This window comes from Heterodontus francisci, chromosome 27, assembly GCF_036365525.1.
Source record: "Heterodontus francisci isolate sHetFra1 chromosome 27, sHetFra1.hap1, whole genome shotgun sequence".
Lineage (NCBI taxonomy): Eukaryota > Metazoa > Chordata > Chondrichthyes > Heterodontiformes > Heterodontidae > Heterodontus > Heterodontus francisci.
In genome coordinates this window covers 34,512,026-34,532,529 of record NC_090397.1, presented here as the reverse complement: position 1 = coordinate 34,532,529, position 20,504 = coordinate 34,512,026, and the positions used below count along the sequence as shown (strand labels likewise).

The following is a 20,504-nucleotide window of genomic DNA, read 5'->3' as shown; positions in this document are numbered from 1 at the left end:
GAGCTGTGACAAGACATGGAAAAGAGCGAGCTCAAAACTTGGAATGGATCTATCACAAGACATGCAATTGACGTATTTAAATACAACACAGAAACGGGAACTTAAATTTGCAACCAGCCCTTTCAGAAGAGTGATGTCGACTACTAAATCTACATGCCTTCCCCAAGGTTACTTTTGGAATAATTGCCACGAAAAATGCTACTCGTGGACCTGCTGACTGGATGCTAGTGTATTTTGCTTGGATTATGGTCAACTCTTTAATCCTTTAAGTGCTGACTCCATTAAGGGTCTAATTTGCTTTTAATACTATTCATCAAATGATGCTTATTCACTCGTCACTGTATTCAGCTCTCAACATTCTTGAGGTGAATTTTGTTAATGTTTTATAACAAAACAGAGTTTGTTAAAATCATAGCAAAATTATAACAAAACATTACGAAAGCATTAAATACATATACCCTTACCTCCTTCAATAACACATTCTGAGGTGAAAAATTCACCCAAGATGCTGGACACCAGGCACCGTCATAACTCAAAGACAAATGGACAAATTGGGGGATGAACTAGTCAGTAAAAAGGGTAAAATGAGGCTTAAAAATATCTTCTTCTGTAGTGTCATGCAGGCCCCCACCTGCCAAGCATGAGGCATATTAATTTTGCCACATGGACATTAAATTTCAAACAGTTGTTGAAGTGAAGAAAGGATTTGCTTTAAAAAAATTGCCAGATATTGGCTGGAAAGACATTTGCATATTAACAGACAGTGCTTGTAAAGGACAAAGGACCACTCCCTGACACATTCAACCCACAATGGACCTTTGATCATCAGATGTTGTAGGTGGGGGAGTTCGCATTCCAGGTTGACTGCTAAGATGGCTGAATACACAAACGGACATGGGCAAACCAGCTAGTCACATGACTAACCTGCTGAGCAACCTGAGTTTTTTGAAATTGTGCAAACAGTTTGGGCAGAAAGCAGAATGCTCCTGGACTGAGAAGATCTCTCCTGGCTGGCTCACCACAGCCTCTCCTGTCTGCCTGCTCCCATCTCTTTCTCACAAGCCTCTGAATCCACTGAAGACACATGAATCCCAAGAGAGAAAAGTCTCCTACAGTGAACAAGGTTTAAGAAGAATACTGGGCCCCAACGAAAAGCAAGATCTACCTACAATCAAGGACTCTACAGTGAGCTCGAAGAACCGTAACAAGAACTCTTCAGATATTGCCTCAAACTTTTCCACTTTAATTTTTCTTCTGCTCTTTTCTGTCTCTATTTGCATGTGTGTATCAAGTATGCATGCTAGCGTGGCCGCATCATGTATCCGTAGGCATTGAGCGAATTAGTGTTTAAGTTTAATAAAACTTCACTTTTCTTCTTTAAACCTGAGAAAACCTGTTGTGCTGATTTCTTTGCCTTATAATTGGAAAGCAGTGAAAAATGATTCACCAAGGGGAAGCTGAAAATATGGTGTGTTTAAAATAAACCCTGTTACAGTAAGACTAGGTGAAGGCCGAAACATGTAGATATTCACTCAAATATCTTACCTCACTTTTATGTTTATAGCAAGAATTAAATGAGATTAGTAAATAAATGGCAGAATTATATCCTACTAATACTTAGAACAAAAGGAAGATGGATATTGGTTGGACAGACTAATATATGACTCAGATAGCTAAATAAACAGATAGCTAAACACAAACACCTTCATAAACTTCAGCTCATCTAAATCTCTGTTGTCTGTAACCTATTTCAACCAAGTCCCAGCACCTCTGTTCTTTCTGACTTACATTGGCTCCCAGCCACCATCGTAGATTAATACAGCACAGAAGGAACCCCTTTGGCCCAGCACACCTATGCTGGCTCTTTGAAAGAGCTATCCAATTAGTTTCACTCCCAGGCTGTCCCCGTAGCTTTTTAAATTTTCCTCTTCAAGTGTTTATCCAATTCCCATTTGAATGTTACTATTGAAACTACTTCCACCACCCTTCCAGGCAATGCATTCCATATCCCAGAAACTCACTGCATACAAAAGGTCTTTATGACATCTCTAGTACTTTTGCCAATCACCTTAAAGCTGTGTCCTCTGGTTAACAACCCTTCTGCCGCTGGAAACAGTTTCTCCCTGTCTACTCTATCAAAACCATTCATGATTTTGAACACCTCTATCAAATCTCCTCTTAATTTTCTCAGCTCTCAGGAGAACACCCCCGGCTTCTCCAGTTTCTCTGCATTACTGAAGTCCCTTACCACTGGTTCTATACTCTTCTGCACCCTCTAACGCCTTTACATTGTTCTTAAAGTGTGGTGCCCAGAATTGAACACAATACTCCAGCTAGGGCCTAACCAGTGTTTTATAAAATGTTTAACATAACTTCCTAGCTTTTATACTCTATGCCTTTATTAATAAAGCCGAGAACCCCAGATACTTTTTTAACAGCCTTCTCAACTTGTCCTGCTACCCGCAAAGATTTGTGTAGATAGACACCAGTTGTCTGTTTCTGCACCCCCTTTAAATTGTTCTATTTAGTTTATATTGCCCCTCCTCATTCTTCTAACCAAAATATATTACCTCTCAATTCTCTGCATTATATTTCATCTCCCATGTGTCTGTCCATTTCATCAGTCTGTCTACATCCTCCTGAATTCTGTTACTGTCCTTTTCATTGCTTACTAAATTTCATAGTTCCATGTCACCAGCAAACTTTGAAATTTTGTCCAGTATACCCAAGTCCAAGTCATTAATATATATTGACCCCTGGGAAACACCACTGTTTACCTCCCTCCATCTGAAAATCAAGCATTCATCACTACTATTTGCTTTCTGTCCCTTAACCAATTTTGTATCCATGCTGCCACTGTCCTTTTAATGTCTCCAATTTTAAAATCTTATCCATGTCTTTAAATCCCCCATGGCCTTGACTATCCCTATATCAAACCCCTCCAGGCTTCCCCTGAACTCTCTGTTCCTCTAACCCTGGTCTCCTGTGCATATGATCCCTCACCCCACCATTGGCTGCCATCCTTTAATCATCCAAGCCCTGCACTCCGGCTATCTACCTCCCTCTCCTCCATTAAGACCCTCCTTAAAACCCACCTATTTGACCAAGCTTTTAGTCAGTCCAGCTAATATCTCCTTTTTTGACTCAAAGTCCATTTTTGTCTAATTACATCTCTGCTAAGTGCTAAAGGAACGATTTTCTATGTTTCAGGCACTGTATAACTGAAAGTTTTTTTTCAGAGATACAGCACTGAAACAGGCCCTTTGGCCCACCGAGTCTGTGCCGACCAACAACCACCCATTTATACTAACCCTACAGTAATCCCATATGCCCTACCACCTACCTACAGTAGGGGCAATTTATAACAGCCAATTTACCTATCACCTGCAAGTCTTTTGGCGATGGGTGGAAACCGGAGCACCCGGAGGAAACCCATGCAGACACAGGGAGAACTTGCAAACTCCACACAGACAGTACCCAGAATTGAACCTGGATCCCTGGAGCTATGAGGCTGCGGTGCTAACCACTGCGCCACTGTGATTTAAATTTTCATTATTTTTTGAAGAAGTATTTTGGATAGAGAAAGTAAACAAGTCACATAGCCCTCTAAAGTCCAGTGCAGATGATAAGGGTAATGAAATGCCCTTAGTTACGAAGAGGGATCAATGGAGAAAAAAAATGTGATTAACTATAGAAAAGATCATTTATCACAAGCATGTGAAAGAGATTTTATGAAGATATCCAAAGGTTTGCAATATAATTAAATATAGAGCAATGACTGTACAACAATCCCAGTCTGAAATCCAACAATCCAGAGGGTGTGATAAACTCAATATCCCCCAATGGAATTTCATATGTATTTCCTTGAGTGAGGATGAGATGACTACAATTTCTCTTGGCTTCATCATTCATAAATTATTGAATTAGGCTCATTCATGCAAATAAATACCAAATTTCAAGAGGTAACAATGATTATCCACCAGACATTTTAAACACATTCCCATACATACGTTTGAACTTTCATTTTGAGAGACCAAATTGATTAGAGTTGCTAATAAGTGTATTTCAGAGTATTCTGCAAGGACAGGAAACCCAGATTCAAAGCATTGGAGACACAGATTTCATTAGACATCATAGGCCAACTTAATGGAAACTGAAAAGTAGAGACACTCACTATTTAATTAAGAGTAGCCTTGGCCAGTAAATAATATTAGATCAGATAAGTGTTGCATCATTATAATGAGATGAGAATAAAATTAGTTAAAATACACCTAATTAAAAATAATGAGTGAAGAACATTTCATTTATAATAATAGGTTTTACTGGTGAATCAGATATTTAACAAAAATCCACTACAACATTTTAAAGGAGCCTGGGATGGTAGATGAGAAATCTGTATAATGCAATTGAAGAAGCCTTCTGTAGACAGAACTGTCTCTTCTTAGCAGCATTCCAGTGGCTCAGTATCCATCAGGCAGTGGTCTGCACGGAATGTCCTCAAGGCCCTACGGGAAAAGGAAACGGTGGATCCTGTCGGATGGTTCCCCGAGCAGACCGTCAAAGTCATTTGGCGGAATGCCTCATCACCAGAACTTTCAAACAAGCACCAAGACGTAGCTTGGCTGGTGGTGAGAAGGGCCCTCCCCGTCAGATCCTTCATGCACACCCGAAGTCTCGCCCCCTCCGCACAGTGCCCCCGCGTTGGCTGTGGTGGGGAAGAGACGGTCGCACACCTCCTCCTGGAATGTGCCTTTGCAAAGCAGGTGTGGAAAGAGATGCAGTGGTTTTTGTCAAGGTTCATCCCAAGCAGCTCTGTAACACAGGAGTCTGTGCTCTACGGGCTGTTCCCAGGGACGCACACCGAGACAAACATCAACTGCTGCTGGAGGACTATCAATTCGGTGAAAGACGCCTTTTGGTCTGCCCGAAACTTGCTGGTCTTCCAGCGCAAAGAGTTGTCCACCGCCGAATGTTGCAGACTGGCACATTCTAAGGTCCAGGACTACGTGCTGAGGGACGCACTAAAGCTTGGGGCAGCCGCAGCAAAGGCTCAATGGGGAAAGACCACAGTGTAAGGTTCCCCCACCAAGCTGGACTGAGGGGCTGGATCCAATGGAAACCCCTCGAACTGTATCGTTAATATTCTCAATTGCTGTAAATGTAAAACTGTAATTGACATGACAATTGTGAAACGGAAGGGTTGGGAAGAAACTCATGACAGTATTGAAGGAAACTGATCTCCCTTGCAATGTTTGTATTTTTTGGTGCTGTTTGGAAACTGTTTGGCAATGTAATTTTTACAGATTTTTATGAATAAAGTATATTTTGGAAATTAAAAAAAAAATTCCAGTGGCTCAGTATCAGTTATTAGAGAACCTCAACTTAGATAGATTCTAACAAGCTGTCAAATTGTTATCAGGGAGTGCACACGTGCATGCCCAAAGTCAGTTACATCAGTTATCCACTCTCAGAAATACACTGTCTGCTAGTTCTGTCAATACATACTGGAAAATTTTAGAACCTATCTATTCCATAATAAGCCAGTAATGTTCCAGATGATGCCAGTACAGATACACACAAGCTCCAGAAAGATCATCACCTTTAGTTTTTTTGTATTTCAAAGGTTATTAGGCTGCACAATAAAAAGTTGCTCACATTTCTCATAATTCAATAGTCAAAATATTTATTTTGAGTTTTACTTAAGTAAAATTATTTTTTTAAATCTGAAATCAAACAGATGATATTAACAGGCAAAGTCTTCAAATAAAGTGCCATTCAGTAATCTCACTCAGCCACTTCTGGAAGATGCTACTTTCACCATACTGTTTTATTACTTTTAATTACAATGCTACATTCAAAACACAGCGAGTAACAAAATACTCCTAACAATTGTTCGATTTTTTAAACGTCTGAATTTTATTTAACGCAATCTGTAATACAACCTATTCATTATTTTACTTCTGATATCCCGTGGTTGCTCAAGTTCAATTATTACAGTAATAAATGAACGACCAGGACATCGCAATAGTTAATTACTAAACTCTGAGTGAATGCCAAACACAGCAGAGTGTGTGCTGAATTCCCTAGTAGCAATCCTAAACACCAGAAAGCCCCTTACTGCCGGCTTTCCATAATCTGAATGGGATTTGCACTGTCACACCGGACAACAGGGCAATGAGACACTGTTTCTGCAAACCCTCCTTTAGCTATTGATTAACAGTGGGGAGGATGTGGGCTGGCAATTGTCTCCAATAATGCTTCTCCCCTTACAACCGTAGGATGATTATCAAAAGATGCAATGACCAAGAGCCAGTACTCTCTTCCAGTGCACGGTAAAATAGATTTTCTAAACAAATTGTGCAATCTACTTCGGTTGCCAACAAAACAAGCCACGCACTTGGTTCGAATAATATATACAGACTTGATACCAAATATGACTCGACAGATCGTGAGGTTACGTTGTAAAGTACGCAAACATTCGAACGAAGTTCTCCCCGACGGTTATAAAAAGCTCAACGCGCGAATCACTGTCAAATAATAATTATAGCGTGTCCTAATTAAGACAAATTGTTAGTTCGAATTAATTTACATGATCAGCTATTGATTCTTAGTCAGGGTGGTGTTTACTCCCGTGTCTTATGTTTGTTTCAGAAGTCAGTTTCCACTGAGGTAAAGTGTAATCTAACCCACATTCTTAAATCATTGAGACTATTTTTCAGATAAACTCAGTTCCCAATCAAACACACTTGCAGTATAACAAAAACGGCGGCGAACATTTCACCAAACAAACGGTTCAGATCGAAAATCGGTCCCGTTAAACTATTAAACTAACGTTCTCATTTATAGCCCTTAGGCATAGATCTGGCGTTATGCAATTTTTCCACAATTGCGCCCCATTGGAAACTTCTGACAGGGAAATGAAAGTTGAAAGCCATGTGGAAACAGCGGAGATACCCTTCCCGGGATCAGCTGGAAAGACTGTGGCTGCTCAGCTCTTTGTGCGGAGTTGCAGCGCCCTCCACTGAATCTCCAATTCATATCCTGGGGAGGAAGAACTTGGATCCTGGACCCTGGCTCTTCTCTCTCTCCCAGCTCACAAACCACCACTTCATATTACAACACAATGTCTTCTTTGCATCTACGAATACCTCAACTTAATAAATCTCTCGTTTAACCAGCATAACTGTCAAGTTTCGATATTAAAAGGCAAAGCCAGAGCAAGCAAGGCAATATTCAGCAGGAGCGATCTGCAATCCGAACGAATCAAGAGATAATTGAGAATTTCTGGCTCCGATTTTGCTTTTCTTGCTCCATCGTTGCTTTTCAAGGACGGTGCATTGCTTAGTTCCACCGTCTCGCCGCAAATCTCAAAGTGTTTACATTGCAGTGTAACCAGAAGGCAAACAAAACAACTCGAAAGCAAGGGGGAGGAGAGGGTGAAAGATAAATTATTGAAACTGTTTACCTTCTTTCAGGAAGTGTGAATGGATGACAAATATAAGGACACAGCAGACAGCGGCTCCGGTCAAAGCCCACACAGCTTTCAGGAGCTGCATGTTGAGAACAGGAGCAATTTCCCGGGCAGCAGCGTTATTCTCCTCTACCAGGTAACATAGAGAGAGATTCCCCCCTGTTTCCTCCTTCTCCGACTGAGAGCTCGGGGCCAGAGCCGGTGGTCGCCTTCACTCTAAGGAGGGGGTCTCGGTGCTCGGCTCCGCTCGATCCATTCACTTGGGAAAGCGGTTCCCCGGCGCTGCTTTCAGGGGTAGCAGCCTCTCCGGGCGAGGAGCGGAGAGAGTTGTCAGGCCGGCCCGTGTCTCCCTCTGTATCTGTCTCTGTGCAGTGGAAGCACTTCCTGCTTGTTGTCTGAGCTGTGGGGGAGACACTTCTGTCTGTCTCTCCCACTTGAGCAATAGCAGCAGCCGGTCCCTTCACTTCACTTTATTGCTGCCGGCCCGGTACATCTTCACCCAGACAGAGGAGGCGAGCGCTGCTCCTGACAAACCGGCTCTTTCCACTCGCCTGTCCTTCTTGACTCACTTTCTCGGGGCTGAGCGGAGAGCTCATGGTCCCGGGGCGGCTGGATGGACTCTTCTTCTCCCCAGTGCTGATGGTTTCCTCCCTTTTTAAAAAAAATACTCCCCCACACATCCCCCCTCCCCCCCTGCCTGGTCCTCCTGGAGTCTCTTCACTCAGTACTGCCGGCCCAGTGGACGGGGTAGATCTCTCACTGTGTGTGTCGGCGGGGAACTGCTCTCCGGCATGGACAGGAGCCTCTGCTGACTTCACTCGCTCTGCTTCTCTCTGGATGGTGCCCGGGGCTGGGATGTCGCTGCTTTATATGTCTCGATTCTCACCCCTCACTTTATTTAAGCTTGGTCCCCCCGCCCCCCGGGTTGAGGGAGCTCGGCGAGATGTCAGCTCTCAAATCCACCCCCCCCCCCCCCAGTCTGTTCTACCCTTCCTTCCAGAGCTGAGTGGCAGCCTTGAAATACTTTTTTTTGCGATCTCAACTTATTTATATCTATATTTATATATATTTTTTAAAAAGCCAGAGACCTCTCTCCACTGCGATCTGCCAGCTTCCTCTCACTGGGGGCAATCCCGCTTTATGTCTGCTTGTGTCAGAGAAATCGCTGTTCCTCCCTTCGACTTGAGGGGCTTCCTAAATTCCGGACTCGCCTCTCTTTATATCGAAGCCAAGCTCCTGATCCTGCTGTCAGCTTCCCGGGATTGGAAAACGTTAAGGTAAATCCGCTCCTGACGTCAGACGGAACACATCTGCAATAAGAAAAGGGCTGTCGAGTGTCTACAGTCAGAGAACATCTCAGTCTGCAACATCATGTCAACTGGATGCAGCGGGAGCCGAGTCTCATTCAGATCAATAAGCAGATTAGCAATGGGAACCACTGGGCTATCAACGACACCGTTAGTAGCGACAATTCGTATCTTTAAGGTTAAATCATATCTTTATACAATCAATCAATGATTATGAAGGGTGTTAAGTCGAGGACATACATCAGCACACAGAAATTGAGTGTCAGCGAACGACATAATTCACTATTGTTGCAGATACCAGTGAGTTAAATTGTTTGTGCCGAGTGGTTCATTTGCCATAATTCACAATTCCATTGTGTAATATCTTTGTACTACACATCCCGGTGTCACCAGTTTGCAGAACATTAAAGCAACCCTAAGTGACTAAATATTTATCTTTTTAATACTGCAGAAAGTCTTTGATACATTAGTGCCTTGTGTATTGCAGGCCAATGCCAGATCTATAGTATATGTATAGTGTGTGTCACTTTGTATGGTCCAATGTGCAGAGACTGAATGAAGGCCATTTAGATGAGTGGTGTCCAATGTTTCCCCCAGTGGCAAACATAAAGATTTCATGTTTTTGATTGCAAGTGAAATATTGCATCCAAAAATAAATGCTTTTGAATACAGAATATTGTATGCCATTAACAAGTTCAACTAAAGTAAGAAGTATAAAATATTAACGCACGTTTTAGCCTTAAGTGCCTTTACAGATGGAAGAACAGATTATGTCTATTGCAGTGAAACCTTCAGACTATCAAATCAATAAACCAAGAGATCAAATTACATGTACTGTGACAGCTAGAATGAACACTCCAGCATATTGTATGCTGCAATAGGAGGAGAGCTGACTGTCAAATGTTTTAATCAGCTTGAAGTCCTGCATTCTATTGCAGTCTGCAATGTTCGTTATAACCATCAGCAAGAAGGACAAAGCACATGCTGGTAATGATTCTTGCTCTCACCTCTGCAGAATTTTCCATTTCTCAATCAAGTGATCACACAGGAGGGGTGCTTCTTGGACTTCTGACAGTATCACTTTTACACCAGCAGTTAGGGATTGTCCACAATACAGACTGACCAAAATGCTATACTGATTGTTAAAACTGGCAGCTCACTAAGTAAGGCTCAACAGATGACTGGCTGGTGGAATAAAAATGTCAGACCATTTAAGTAAGATTGCTCGTAGAAAAGTAAAATATTGCAGATGCTGGAAATCTCAAATGCAACCTGAAAATGCTGGAAATACTCAGCAGGTCAGGCAACAACTGTGGAGATCAGTTAATGTTTCAGGTCTCTTTCTCTCTCCACAGATGCTGTCTGACCTGCTGAGTATTTTCAGCATTTTCTGTTATTTCAGTAAGGTTGCTTTTCTGTAGCTGGGAAAAACGCACCTGATTAAAAAAAAAAAGTACAAATTTGCATTTATAACTTCACAACTTTCACAACTTCAGGACTTCACAACCAATGAAATACTTAACATCACCATTGTAATGTATGGAAACACAGCCACCAATTTGCAAATAGCAACATCCCACAGCAGCAATGTAATTAATAACTAGCTAATCTGTTTTAGTGATGTTGATTGAGGGAGAAATATTGGCAAACAGTGCCATGGTATCTTTTATATCAACCTGACAGGGCAGAGACAATGATTTTATAAATGAATTCTTGGGATGCAGACATCATTGGCAAGACCAGCATTTATTGCCCATTTCTACTTGCTCTAGAGAAAGTGGTGGTAGGCTGCCTTTTTGAACCACTGCATGCAGTCCAATATTTTGTCCCAGCGACAATAGTTTAACATATCATCCAAAAGACACCACCTTCAACAGTGCGGCACCCTCTCAGGACTGCACTCAGACTTGATTATACGCCCATCTCTTTGGAAACGTTTCAGCTAATGTTTAGTATTCTACGTAATAACACAGTTTGGCAAATTGAGCTTAGCACATGAAACTTATTTGTTATTATTAGTACAAAAAAGTGATAACCAACCCCACAGATCTGCACTTCTGAACAATAGTTTCAACTAAAATGATTCATAACAAAGCAGAATTCAGTCTCTGTGAAAAGTGGAGAAATGCTATTAAAATAATAGTAAAATAGAATGGGGTGTGCACTTAAATATTCTGACCTTAAGTGGAATAAGTAATGCTTTACAAACTATTACTAGTTTTGGAAAATATATTTTCAGTATTGTTGACCATTAAACTAACATCACTTCAAACTTATTCTCAGGACTATAATGTATAAAAAACAACCTGCCAACTTCAGTTACTGGGCCTGATTTTTCTACCAGACTCAGGTCTCGACGTTGGGCCAATTTTCCGGTCTCAAACCCGCCCTGGAGGGGGAAGCAGTCTCAACCCCTAATTTTCACAGAAGCAGACTGCTAATTGGCTGGAGGGCAGGTTTGGTGGCCAGTTAGTGGCCATGGGAGCAGCAATGGAGGTGGGGCTATGCAAATGTAGGGCGGATTTAAGCACACCACAGCAGCCTTTTCTGTGGCTGCTGTTTGACCGAGGCATTTGAAGCAGCAGTGATGGGAGAGGAAAGGCAGAGGGCTGGCACAGGGGGCAGGGCTGCCCCTCACTTCACAGACACCCACCTGGGGGTCCTCCTTGAGGCAGTGAGGAACAGGAGGGAGATCCTCTTTCCAGGCAAGAGATGGCCACCCTCCCTCCAAAACCAAACAGGCATGGATTGAGGGCACTGAGAGTGTGAGCAGACAAAGTTTAGTCAGGAGGAACTGGATCCAGTGCCGAAAAAGATTCAATGACCTTACTCGTTAGGGCAAAGTGAGTGCAATGCCAGACTCTCATTACAGGCCTCTGCGTATTCTCCCTCCAGCAGACACACCAGCTGAGGGGCCTGAAGGCGCATGCTGATCCTGAACATGGGAGGAATGTGTGCCCAGTGTACTAACTGACCTCTCAGCAAGGCTCAAAGCTCTAGCTAATGAGGACTTGCCCGAACTGATACATGCAGCTTCCTATGTCAATGAGCAGCTGCCACTGGTCACAGACATCAGCAGTACCTTTCTTTTGTCCTTGCAGGAGAAAAGGACTTATAATGCCCGAGAAAGGGCGCTGACAGGAGGAAGAGTGCCCCATCTACACATCGTAATCGCCATGGAGCAGGGAGACATGGGGATTGCCAAGGTGGCCCCTCAGGAGCAAGTTGGGGAAGGCAAGATGGACATTCCTGGTGGAGAGGGTGAAAAGATATTGTAATATGTAGACGAAGTGGATGGAGTACACTCCTTCCTGGCCGACAGCATGTTAAAGACTCAGCTGCATTGGGAAGCCTCGGCACTGCAGAGGCTTCTGCTCTCCCAAACTAGTTCTCTTGAGTCTCCCACAGGATCTGACTTGGAAGGTGGAGAGAAGGACCAAGTCCTGTAAGAGCACTGGAACAAGCACTGTCATATCTTATAACTGCACCCTTCACCAGCTCCGATACACTCACATCAGTGGGTCTTTGTACACGATTAGATGTTGGCACCGGCTGATGAGTACATCATGAGTGAGCAGGAGGAGGTGAGAGAGGCAAAGGCAGCTGTGGGCTGTCCCCCTCGGATAATGGAAGACAGACAAAGCCATGTTCAGGTGGGCACAGCTGCAGGGCCTCAGGAATCAAAAGAAAGGAGGCTCTACCTAGACCAGCAGCAACAGATGTGTTCCCACATGTCAGAATTCTCTGAGGCAGTGCAGTGTCATGGGCTGAGAATGGAGGAGTCCATTCAGCTAGTGCATGTAACACTGGTTTAGGACTTTGAAGGTATGAGTTTCTCCATCGAAAGAATGGCCAACCTCATGGAAAGCCATATATGGCAGTACTCAGCAATACTCGGTGATGCAGGAGCAGTGCACTGACATGTACAGAATACATGCCCCACTCTGTAGCATTGACTGGTCAGTGGCACTGATGGCGCAGAGATGCACAGAGTGGATGCCAGTTGTGCCCCAGCTGGTGCTCCTTCCAGCCATCTAAAGTACCATCCAAGGGCTGAGGCAGCAACTGAGGAGGATGAGGGTGCCACACCTCACAGGGCACCATCAACATCATTGGCCTCCTTGGCCCTTCTGACTGAGAGACCATTTATGCCACAGGACCCACTGATGGAGGCCGCCCCTGCATTGATGCCAGTGCAGCAGCCTCTGGAGGTGCCCCCACTGGCACCTGCACATTGAGGACGACCGCCACGCACATCTCAGCCACAAGCAGAGACAAGCCAGCAGGCTGCCTCCATCTCATCAAGGCCACAAGGGGAGCACCACATAGAAGCGGCTAAAAGCAGAGGCCACCCTGTCAGGCAGAGCACTGAGTGGTTCACTGGGGTTTATTTCACCTGTAACTTTGCACTTTCTCTCTTATTCAACACAATGAAAATATTGACACATGACACCAGACATGGGAGCTTCCATTCTTTAATGATGAGGCAGGAAAAGAGGGAAGAGATGGTGAAGGGAAGCAAGGACCCTTGAAGGGGGACAGTGAAACCTCTGGACAGCTGTGCATCATTCATTGGTGGTAAGAGTGGATTTATGAGGCTTCTTCTTCAATGGATGTGTTCTCACAGGAAGGTCATAGTGCATGCCAGACCATGCCATCTTCCTGGGATAGAAGGGCTCAACTGAAACATGCCTGCATCAGATAATCCCTGGCATTGACAGCATCCTGACAAGACCCTTGAGTCACACGTCGGTGCCGGCCACCTCCCTCTGAAACTGGGGCACCTCTGTATTCTGCATCTTCCTCCTCCTCCTCCACATCCTGCTCCTTCTCTTCCTCCAGTTGAACGTTGAGGGAGTGGAAAGCCCTTCCTGTTGATGAATCTGACTGGGCAGCCACTTGATGTCTTGATGGCCACGTGGGTGCAATTGATGATGCCCTGCACTTGGGGGAATCCAGCATTGGTGGCGAAACCCATTGCCCTCTGTGCCTGTGAGGCTCCATCTGTCTGGAATTGAATGCACTCCCCAGCTCTTGCAAATAGGGCAACAGTGACCTGCAAGACTTAATGACGTGCAGCTGTTTGTGAGACACTGCCAAGGCCTGCTGCTAATCCTTGAACGGAGCTAGACACTTTAACGGCTACTGGCAGGGCATAGTGAGCAGGGCTGTGAGGTGTGAGGTCTTCCGCAACAAGGGCACAAATCTCTGTGACCATCTGCCTGGAGAGTTGCAGTCTCCTGTGGCGCTGGTTCTCTGACAAGTCCAGGTAGCTCCATCTTCAGCAGCCGACCCTATGCTGAAGGCATGGCCTCCATTAAGTTCCTGCCCTTCATTCATCACCATTGTCCTCTTCAGGCTCAGGGCTCTGCCTTTCCTGTGGAGGATGTTACTCCTCATTACCAGTAGACCCAAAATCTGAGATTCCTGCTCCCATTGCCAGCTATTGCCTTCCTTGCACTCAGCTGGACTCACATTAATGTCTGGAAGCCTTACCCCCTTCTCTTATGTCCCCGCAATGCCAGGAGGGTGATGACGCCTGCACTGCCCAAGAGCATATAGACCACTGTCCCAGCAACCTGTGCACATCCGATGACACCTGTATGCCAATGGCTTAGTGCCCCTCTCAGCCGTACTTCCTTTTATGAGCCCACCTCAGTTAATGGTATGGCCATAACTGGCACCCCGCTGTGTTACTGCCTCCAGACAACTAGTCTGCCCCTGACCCAGCGTGTAACCCAAGCGCCCCCACAAAACTTCCAAACTGGTCCTCAATGAGCTTTCAATGAACTTGTTAACTACTTTAATTGGCCTCATTGTAGATTTGGGCGGGTTGCCGGGGCCCACCTTCCCCCATCTTGATAAAACTCACTGGCAGTAGAAAAGGTGATGGGAAACCAGCATGCCAGCCAGAGGCACTAGTTTTAGCGTCCGCCGCCTCTGTTGCTGCCCCCAGTGGGACCTAAGAATCCTGCCCACTGTCGTGAAAGTATGGACCTGGTCTGCTGTGATGACCTTACACACTGCTGGGTTGACTGACTTTGATATTAACTCTCTATATAGCATTTTGCAAAATAATAAATCTCTGCAAGCTGCAGTTTTCATAATACAATTGAAGATATGCCCTTTAAATAGACAATTGAAATTGTGAAGCCCTTGTAAAAGTAAATCAGGATTCTCTATTTATTTGACGGGATAAGATCTGAAATTCTAGCACCTCACCAGCTCAAAACCATCCCATTTCCTTTAAGGTTTTAACTTGAGAAAATTTGATATTTTTCAACAGGTAAAATACCAGAATAACCTTCCACAGTGACAACTAATATGCATGTTATGGTAATCCAATGAGGATCTTTATTAAAAAAATACATAATTATGATTTTTCCCTATCCCATGATCATTTCTGACCACCTGATAAATATCTGTGCAATGCTAGCAACACCTTTTTTGCTTTTCATTGGTAGATTTGTGTGACTCTCGTAATGGAACAAGTCTAACCTACATACCAGAAAATCATGTGTGTAACTTAAGCATCAACTGCCACATTCTCTCTCCTTTGTTGCATATACCAAATAGCTGTCAATAAACACTATTAAAGCAATCCAGATTTCTCTTCTTTCTCTTTGGCCTCCTTATCTTGAGAGACAATGGGTAAGCGCCTGGAGGTGGTCAGTGGTGTGTGGAGCAGCGCCTAGAGTGGCTATAAAGGCCAATTCTAGAGTGACAGGCTCTTCCACAGGTGCTGCAGAAAAATTTGATTGTCGGGGCTGTAACACAGTTGGCTCTCCCCTTGCGCCTCTGTCTTTTTTCCTGCCAACTGCTAAGTCTCTTCGACTCGCCACACTTTAGCCCCGCCTTTATGGCTGTCCGCCAACTCTGGCGAACGCTGGCAACTGACTCCCATGACTTGTGATCAATGTCACAGGATTTCATGTCGCATTTGCAGACGTCTTTAAAGCGGAGACATGGACGGCCGATGGGTCTGATACCAGTGGCGAGCTCGCTGTACAATGTGTCTTTGGGGATCCTGCCATCTTCCATGCGGCTCACTTGGCCAAGCCATCTCAAGCGCCGCTGACTCAGTAGTGTGTATAAGCTGGGGATCCAGATTACTTAAATACTATCTACATACTGACAATCAATCCAAGATAACATGTAGATGTTATGTACAAAAAATATAACTGGTGAGAAACATTCTTATTGTTCAAAAAAAATCATGCAAATCCTAGGTTATACAGTGAAGTGCATCGTTATATTGAAATTCAATGAAAAATTGAACCGTTATTCAATATAGTCAAGTTAGAGGATAGCAGTCACCCTATGTCCTGAATAATTACACCATTTCTATCCCAACACTCCAGCTATGGGATCCAAATCAGTCAAAACTAATACTGTTGGCTCAAGAAATTCTCAATTTTACATAAGATAAAAGATCCAACAAGATTTTTAACTAAATTTAGACTGAAGGTAGATCTGGGGAAATTCATTACAGTAACTGTTTTTTTTTTAGCTACAAGAACATATAATTAATTGATTTTGTTGCATCCTTCCTGCAAGGTTCATCTTCTGAAATGCGCAGCATAGATAACTCAAAGCTCCGTGTAACAGGAGCTTTGTTAATGATGGATGTCAGCTGTGTAAATCAATTCTCATCTGGGGTCATGTTTAAGCATGATTAAAACACATGGTAAATAATTTCATCTTCATTTCCCTGTCGCAATATGCATTGTGCCTTGAACATTTTACAACAACAATCAGGATGTGAAGAGGGATTTGTAAAAAAATATATATTTCATGTTTGGTATAATTTGAAATAAAGAGCTTCAGACAGACAAAGGTTCTTACAAGAAGTAGAATTGCTCCAGATATATTGATGATAAACTTCTTGATTGAAAACAGTATTCTCTTCTCTATCTCTCAGAGTTGGCAACCTACCAATTTATTCTGGATTGCAGCCCTCCAGTATTCTCTACTGGGATTCTGTACCACTGGCTCTCAGCTAAAGTTAGTTTTCTTTTTTAGTTTTACATTGAAAGTTCTCCTTTACAAATTCATCCAAACATTTTAAGTGAAACAAATCAAAATGACCTTGTGGGGCCATTAATGCGCATTGATGTCAGTGAGGGCTATAGCATACACCCTTGTCCTTTACAGGCTGGTGTTTTATCAATAAACAATACAATATCATAGTATGGGATATGAAAGACATTGGGCACTGGAATGACAGTCCTGTTAGCTTAGATTAATTCTAAAATGTCAAAATAGGGATTGAACTCCAACAACTTAAATCAAAATTCTCAAAATATTAGCATGGCATTCCTCACGAGCATTCTTGCTTGTACAGCATTTTGTTAAACATTTAGCTGCTAAGATGAAGCTATGTTTAACTGGCCTGTCCCTTTAAGGCTACTTCTCAAGTAGTCCTTGTATGAAGTGAGCCAAATTGGCATGCGTTGAAGTCAATTTGAAGCTGAAAGAAGTTGTTGAGGAAGGTGTCAATAGATCTGCAGTTGCTTATAAATCCCAGCTCATGCCCTCGAGGTAAAGCTAGATTATTAATGCCATAAAAACCATTAGGAAATGACTGACATTCTTTATCTTTTCCAAAGATTTTTGTTGCTGTGGCACTTTGAAGTGTGATGTCTTATGTGAAAAATAACATGTAAGGATTTCACTCCTGAGATCAGCCAACTCATGACAAATCTCACATAACCCATGGATTCATTTATACTCATCAGGTCATTCTCACAGTTAGTGTTAATATTACACTAGTTGCTATGACCTCTACCAATATTTGAATAAAAATAATTTTTAAAAATCAATCTGTGTTTGTTCCATAAGGTCCCCTGCCCGGAAGGTCTTAGAAAGGGTACAGAGGAGGTTAACCAAGATATTCCCAGGGATGAGGGGCTTCAGTTATGCGAGGTTGGAAAAGTTAGGACTGCTTTCCTTGGAACAGAGAAGATTAAGAGGTGACCTAATTGAGGTTTTCATGATGATGAGAGCTTTCCATAGAGCAGATGCAGAAAGATTATTCCCTCTAGCCAGTGGATCAATAATTAGAGAGCATAGATTCAAAATCATTGGCAAAAGATCTAGAGGAGATGAGGAGAATTTTTTTTCATTCAGAGACTTGTCAGGATGGGAAATATTCTACCTGCAAAGATGGTGGAAGCTGATTCCATAAATATTTTTTAAAGGGGGTCAGACAGGTATTTGAGGATGAGGAACTTACAGGGTTAGAGGCAAAAAAGCGGGGATGTGAGACTAAACATGACTTCTCTTTCAAAGAGACAGCACAGGGATAATGGGCCAAATGGCCTCCTTCTGTGCTGTAATCTCTATGATTCTAAACCTGCCTGATTGACAGACTTGACTCCCTGCCGGGTGGGAAATGCTGCAGAAGAGTCCGCAGGCCAGCAGTAGGTAATTTTCTTGCTGCTGAGGTTGTAAGTAGGTTGGAATGGGTACAGCGTGGCGTGGAGGGTCGGGTGTGGGGGAGATCAGTGACACATTAGAGCGGAGATGGGGGTTCAGTGATCACGGGTCCAATTGTGCGGGGCATCGACAATCATGGAGTGTGTCGGTAGTGCAGTGGGTCAGTGAGAGCGGGGGAGTAATCGTGGGGGAAGGGGCTCTGATCTCTGGAGTGTTTTGATCACGGGTTGGGAAGGGAGGGTCTAATCGCAGGGAGCGAAGCAAGTTAAATTGGGGAGGGTTGAAAGTGCTGGGGCCTCTTCTATGCAACAATCCTCACCTCAGGGTTTCCCGACACCCAGGAAACCTGGCCGGCCAGGGATAACTCCGGAAGAGAGATAAAATATAAGGCGTGCAGCCTAATTAAAATATTTAAACGAACAATACATCTCCTGGGAGTGGATTGGTTTCCTGCCCCCGTCCCGTCTCTGTTACAACTGGAAGTCGGTGGGTTTGAGGCAGGCTGAATACAGATTTGAAATTTTTAAATTCTTAAAATTTCCACCCAACCCAAACCCACCTGACTTTGGGGGTTATAATCCTATTATGTCACTATAACACTTTAAATTTATGCTAGGTAGTAAAAGATTATTTCTGACCCTCGCAATGCCAGCCAGATATCTTGCTGAATTTAATCAAATGAGATGGCGATAAGGAAGCAGAACTTCCACGTTACTTGGTGTCTGTGCCAGAGAGAAATTGGGTGTCAGCCACAGAACCAACAGGAAGCATCCGAACGTCTATAAAAGTTGAATGCTTTGTTTTAAACAAACAACAAACTCCATCTGTTATGCTGAAGAAAGGAAGCCATTTAGGGGGAAAATGTATTTACAAAATTCCAGCTTTGCTTTCAGTGAACACCAGCTCTCAGCTGATGATACTTGCAACAAAATCTTGGCACTGACTTCAGAGGGAATAAAGTCAAGAAAACAAATGAAAAGGGGAGCATTGTAGACCTTTGACACTATCTCTCCTCTCCACCACCACACTTCGCATAGCGCAAACGTGCTAAAGAAGACGATTAGGAATAAATGAGGTAGCTGTGGTTACATCGAAAATATGTATCTTTCTCCTTTCAACAGTAGTTTGTGTGTCTTGCTGATAACTGCTTTGTAAGTGGGTGCGGGGGGTTAGCTTATGAAATGCAGCAAATGTATTAAGAAGGAACCTGCTGCTTTGCTCTGTGCGAATGCTGGACATTCTTACACTTTGAAATCCACCCAAGTTATGGCATTTTGAAAAGCACTGGTAAAAATACAGCCACACATGATTGCGGTATCTCAAGTTTACTTTTGTGACGTTCAATTGGTGAGGATCTGTCCAGCCATGTATAAATTTGACTTGGATAATAACCTTCACATCATTTTATTCGGCCCGCTGACTAAGTTTATACTGTCATGGAACAATGTGAAGAACAAGAAGCACTCAAGTTATTATATTTATTTTCAAAAACAATCAGCTATAGCTTACCTGTTTCCACCTACATGAATGCATGCGTGTGAACAGATGGAGAAGGGACAACGGTTACTGTCCCCCTCCCCTCTTCACGATCCTCAGAAGATTTGGTCTGCTCAGAGACAAATGTCAAAATTGTTCAATGGGTGTCTGGTTTTAAAACAAACCAAATTGTGCTTAAATATTTCAGAAACAAGTATCTGGCAGACTTACTTCAGATTCACTTTGGTTTGACACTAATATTATGTGAAGCTGTGGGGATAAATTTTCAGGAGTTCTGTCTGGCTGGAAATGGCAGCAGTACAACTTTGATAACTGTGGGCATTGAACCTTTTCAACCATTGATGTGGCTGCAATAGTGATTCCTGGGCCTACCACTGAGCAGTCATATGGGGCCCTATGACCCTTCTTGCCATTTTAGGACTGAAAGCTGGACGGAACATGTGGTGTGGATGCTCCGACCAGCGTCTGGTAGTTGCATGCCCTAAGAGGATCCCAAAGGTAAGTTCCTCTTCATCTATGTGGAGCCAGGAGGAGCAGGCATGCCTCCCCTCTGCTGTTCAGGTCCCCCACCTGCACACCCCCAGGCCCCCGTCCCAATCTCCCAGGAACTTGCTTTCCTTCGGTGCAGAGGCCGGACAGACCGCCTGATATTGTGGCAGCCCACTCCTGCTGGGATGACCTTTGACATTCAGTTTCTGGCTGCACCTCACCAATCTGATGCAAGTGATCAAAATGGAGTAGGCGTCCGGGGGATTACTGGCCATCCAGCTAGTGCATTCCACTGGCCAGCC

The 20,504-nt window shown here is 43.6% G+C and overlaps 1 protein-coding gene across 4 annotated transcripts in view; it reads right to left on the bottom strand.

The window, feature by feature from the left end:
- The window catches only part of tafa5a (TAFA chemokine like family member 5a), a 744,872-nt gene that overhangs the window by 511,549 nt on the left and 212,819 nt on the right, over positions 1-20,504 (bottom strand). Inside the window, exon 1 of one of the 4 annotated variants that reach the window (XM_068059145.1) lies at positions 7,466-8,093. The exons of the other annotated variants lie outside the window; for them this stretch is intronic. Coding sequence (XP_067915246.1) covers positions 7,466-7,556 — 91 coding nt within the window. The 5' untranslated portion in view covers positions 7,557-8,093. Of the gene's footprint in view, positions 1-7,465; positions 8,094-20,504 lie in introns of those variants that run through there. 4 annotated transcript variants of the gene reach the window in all.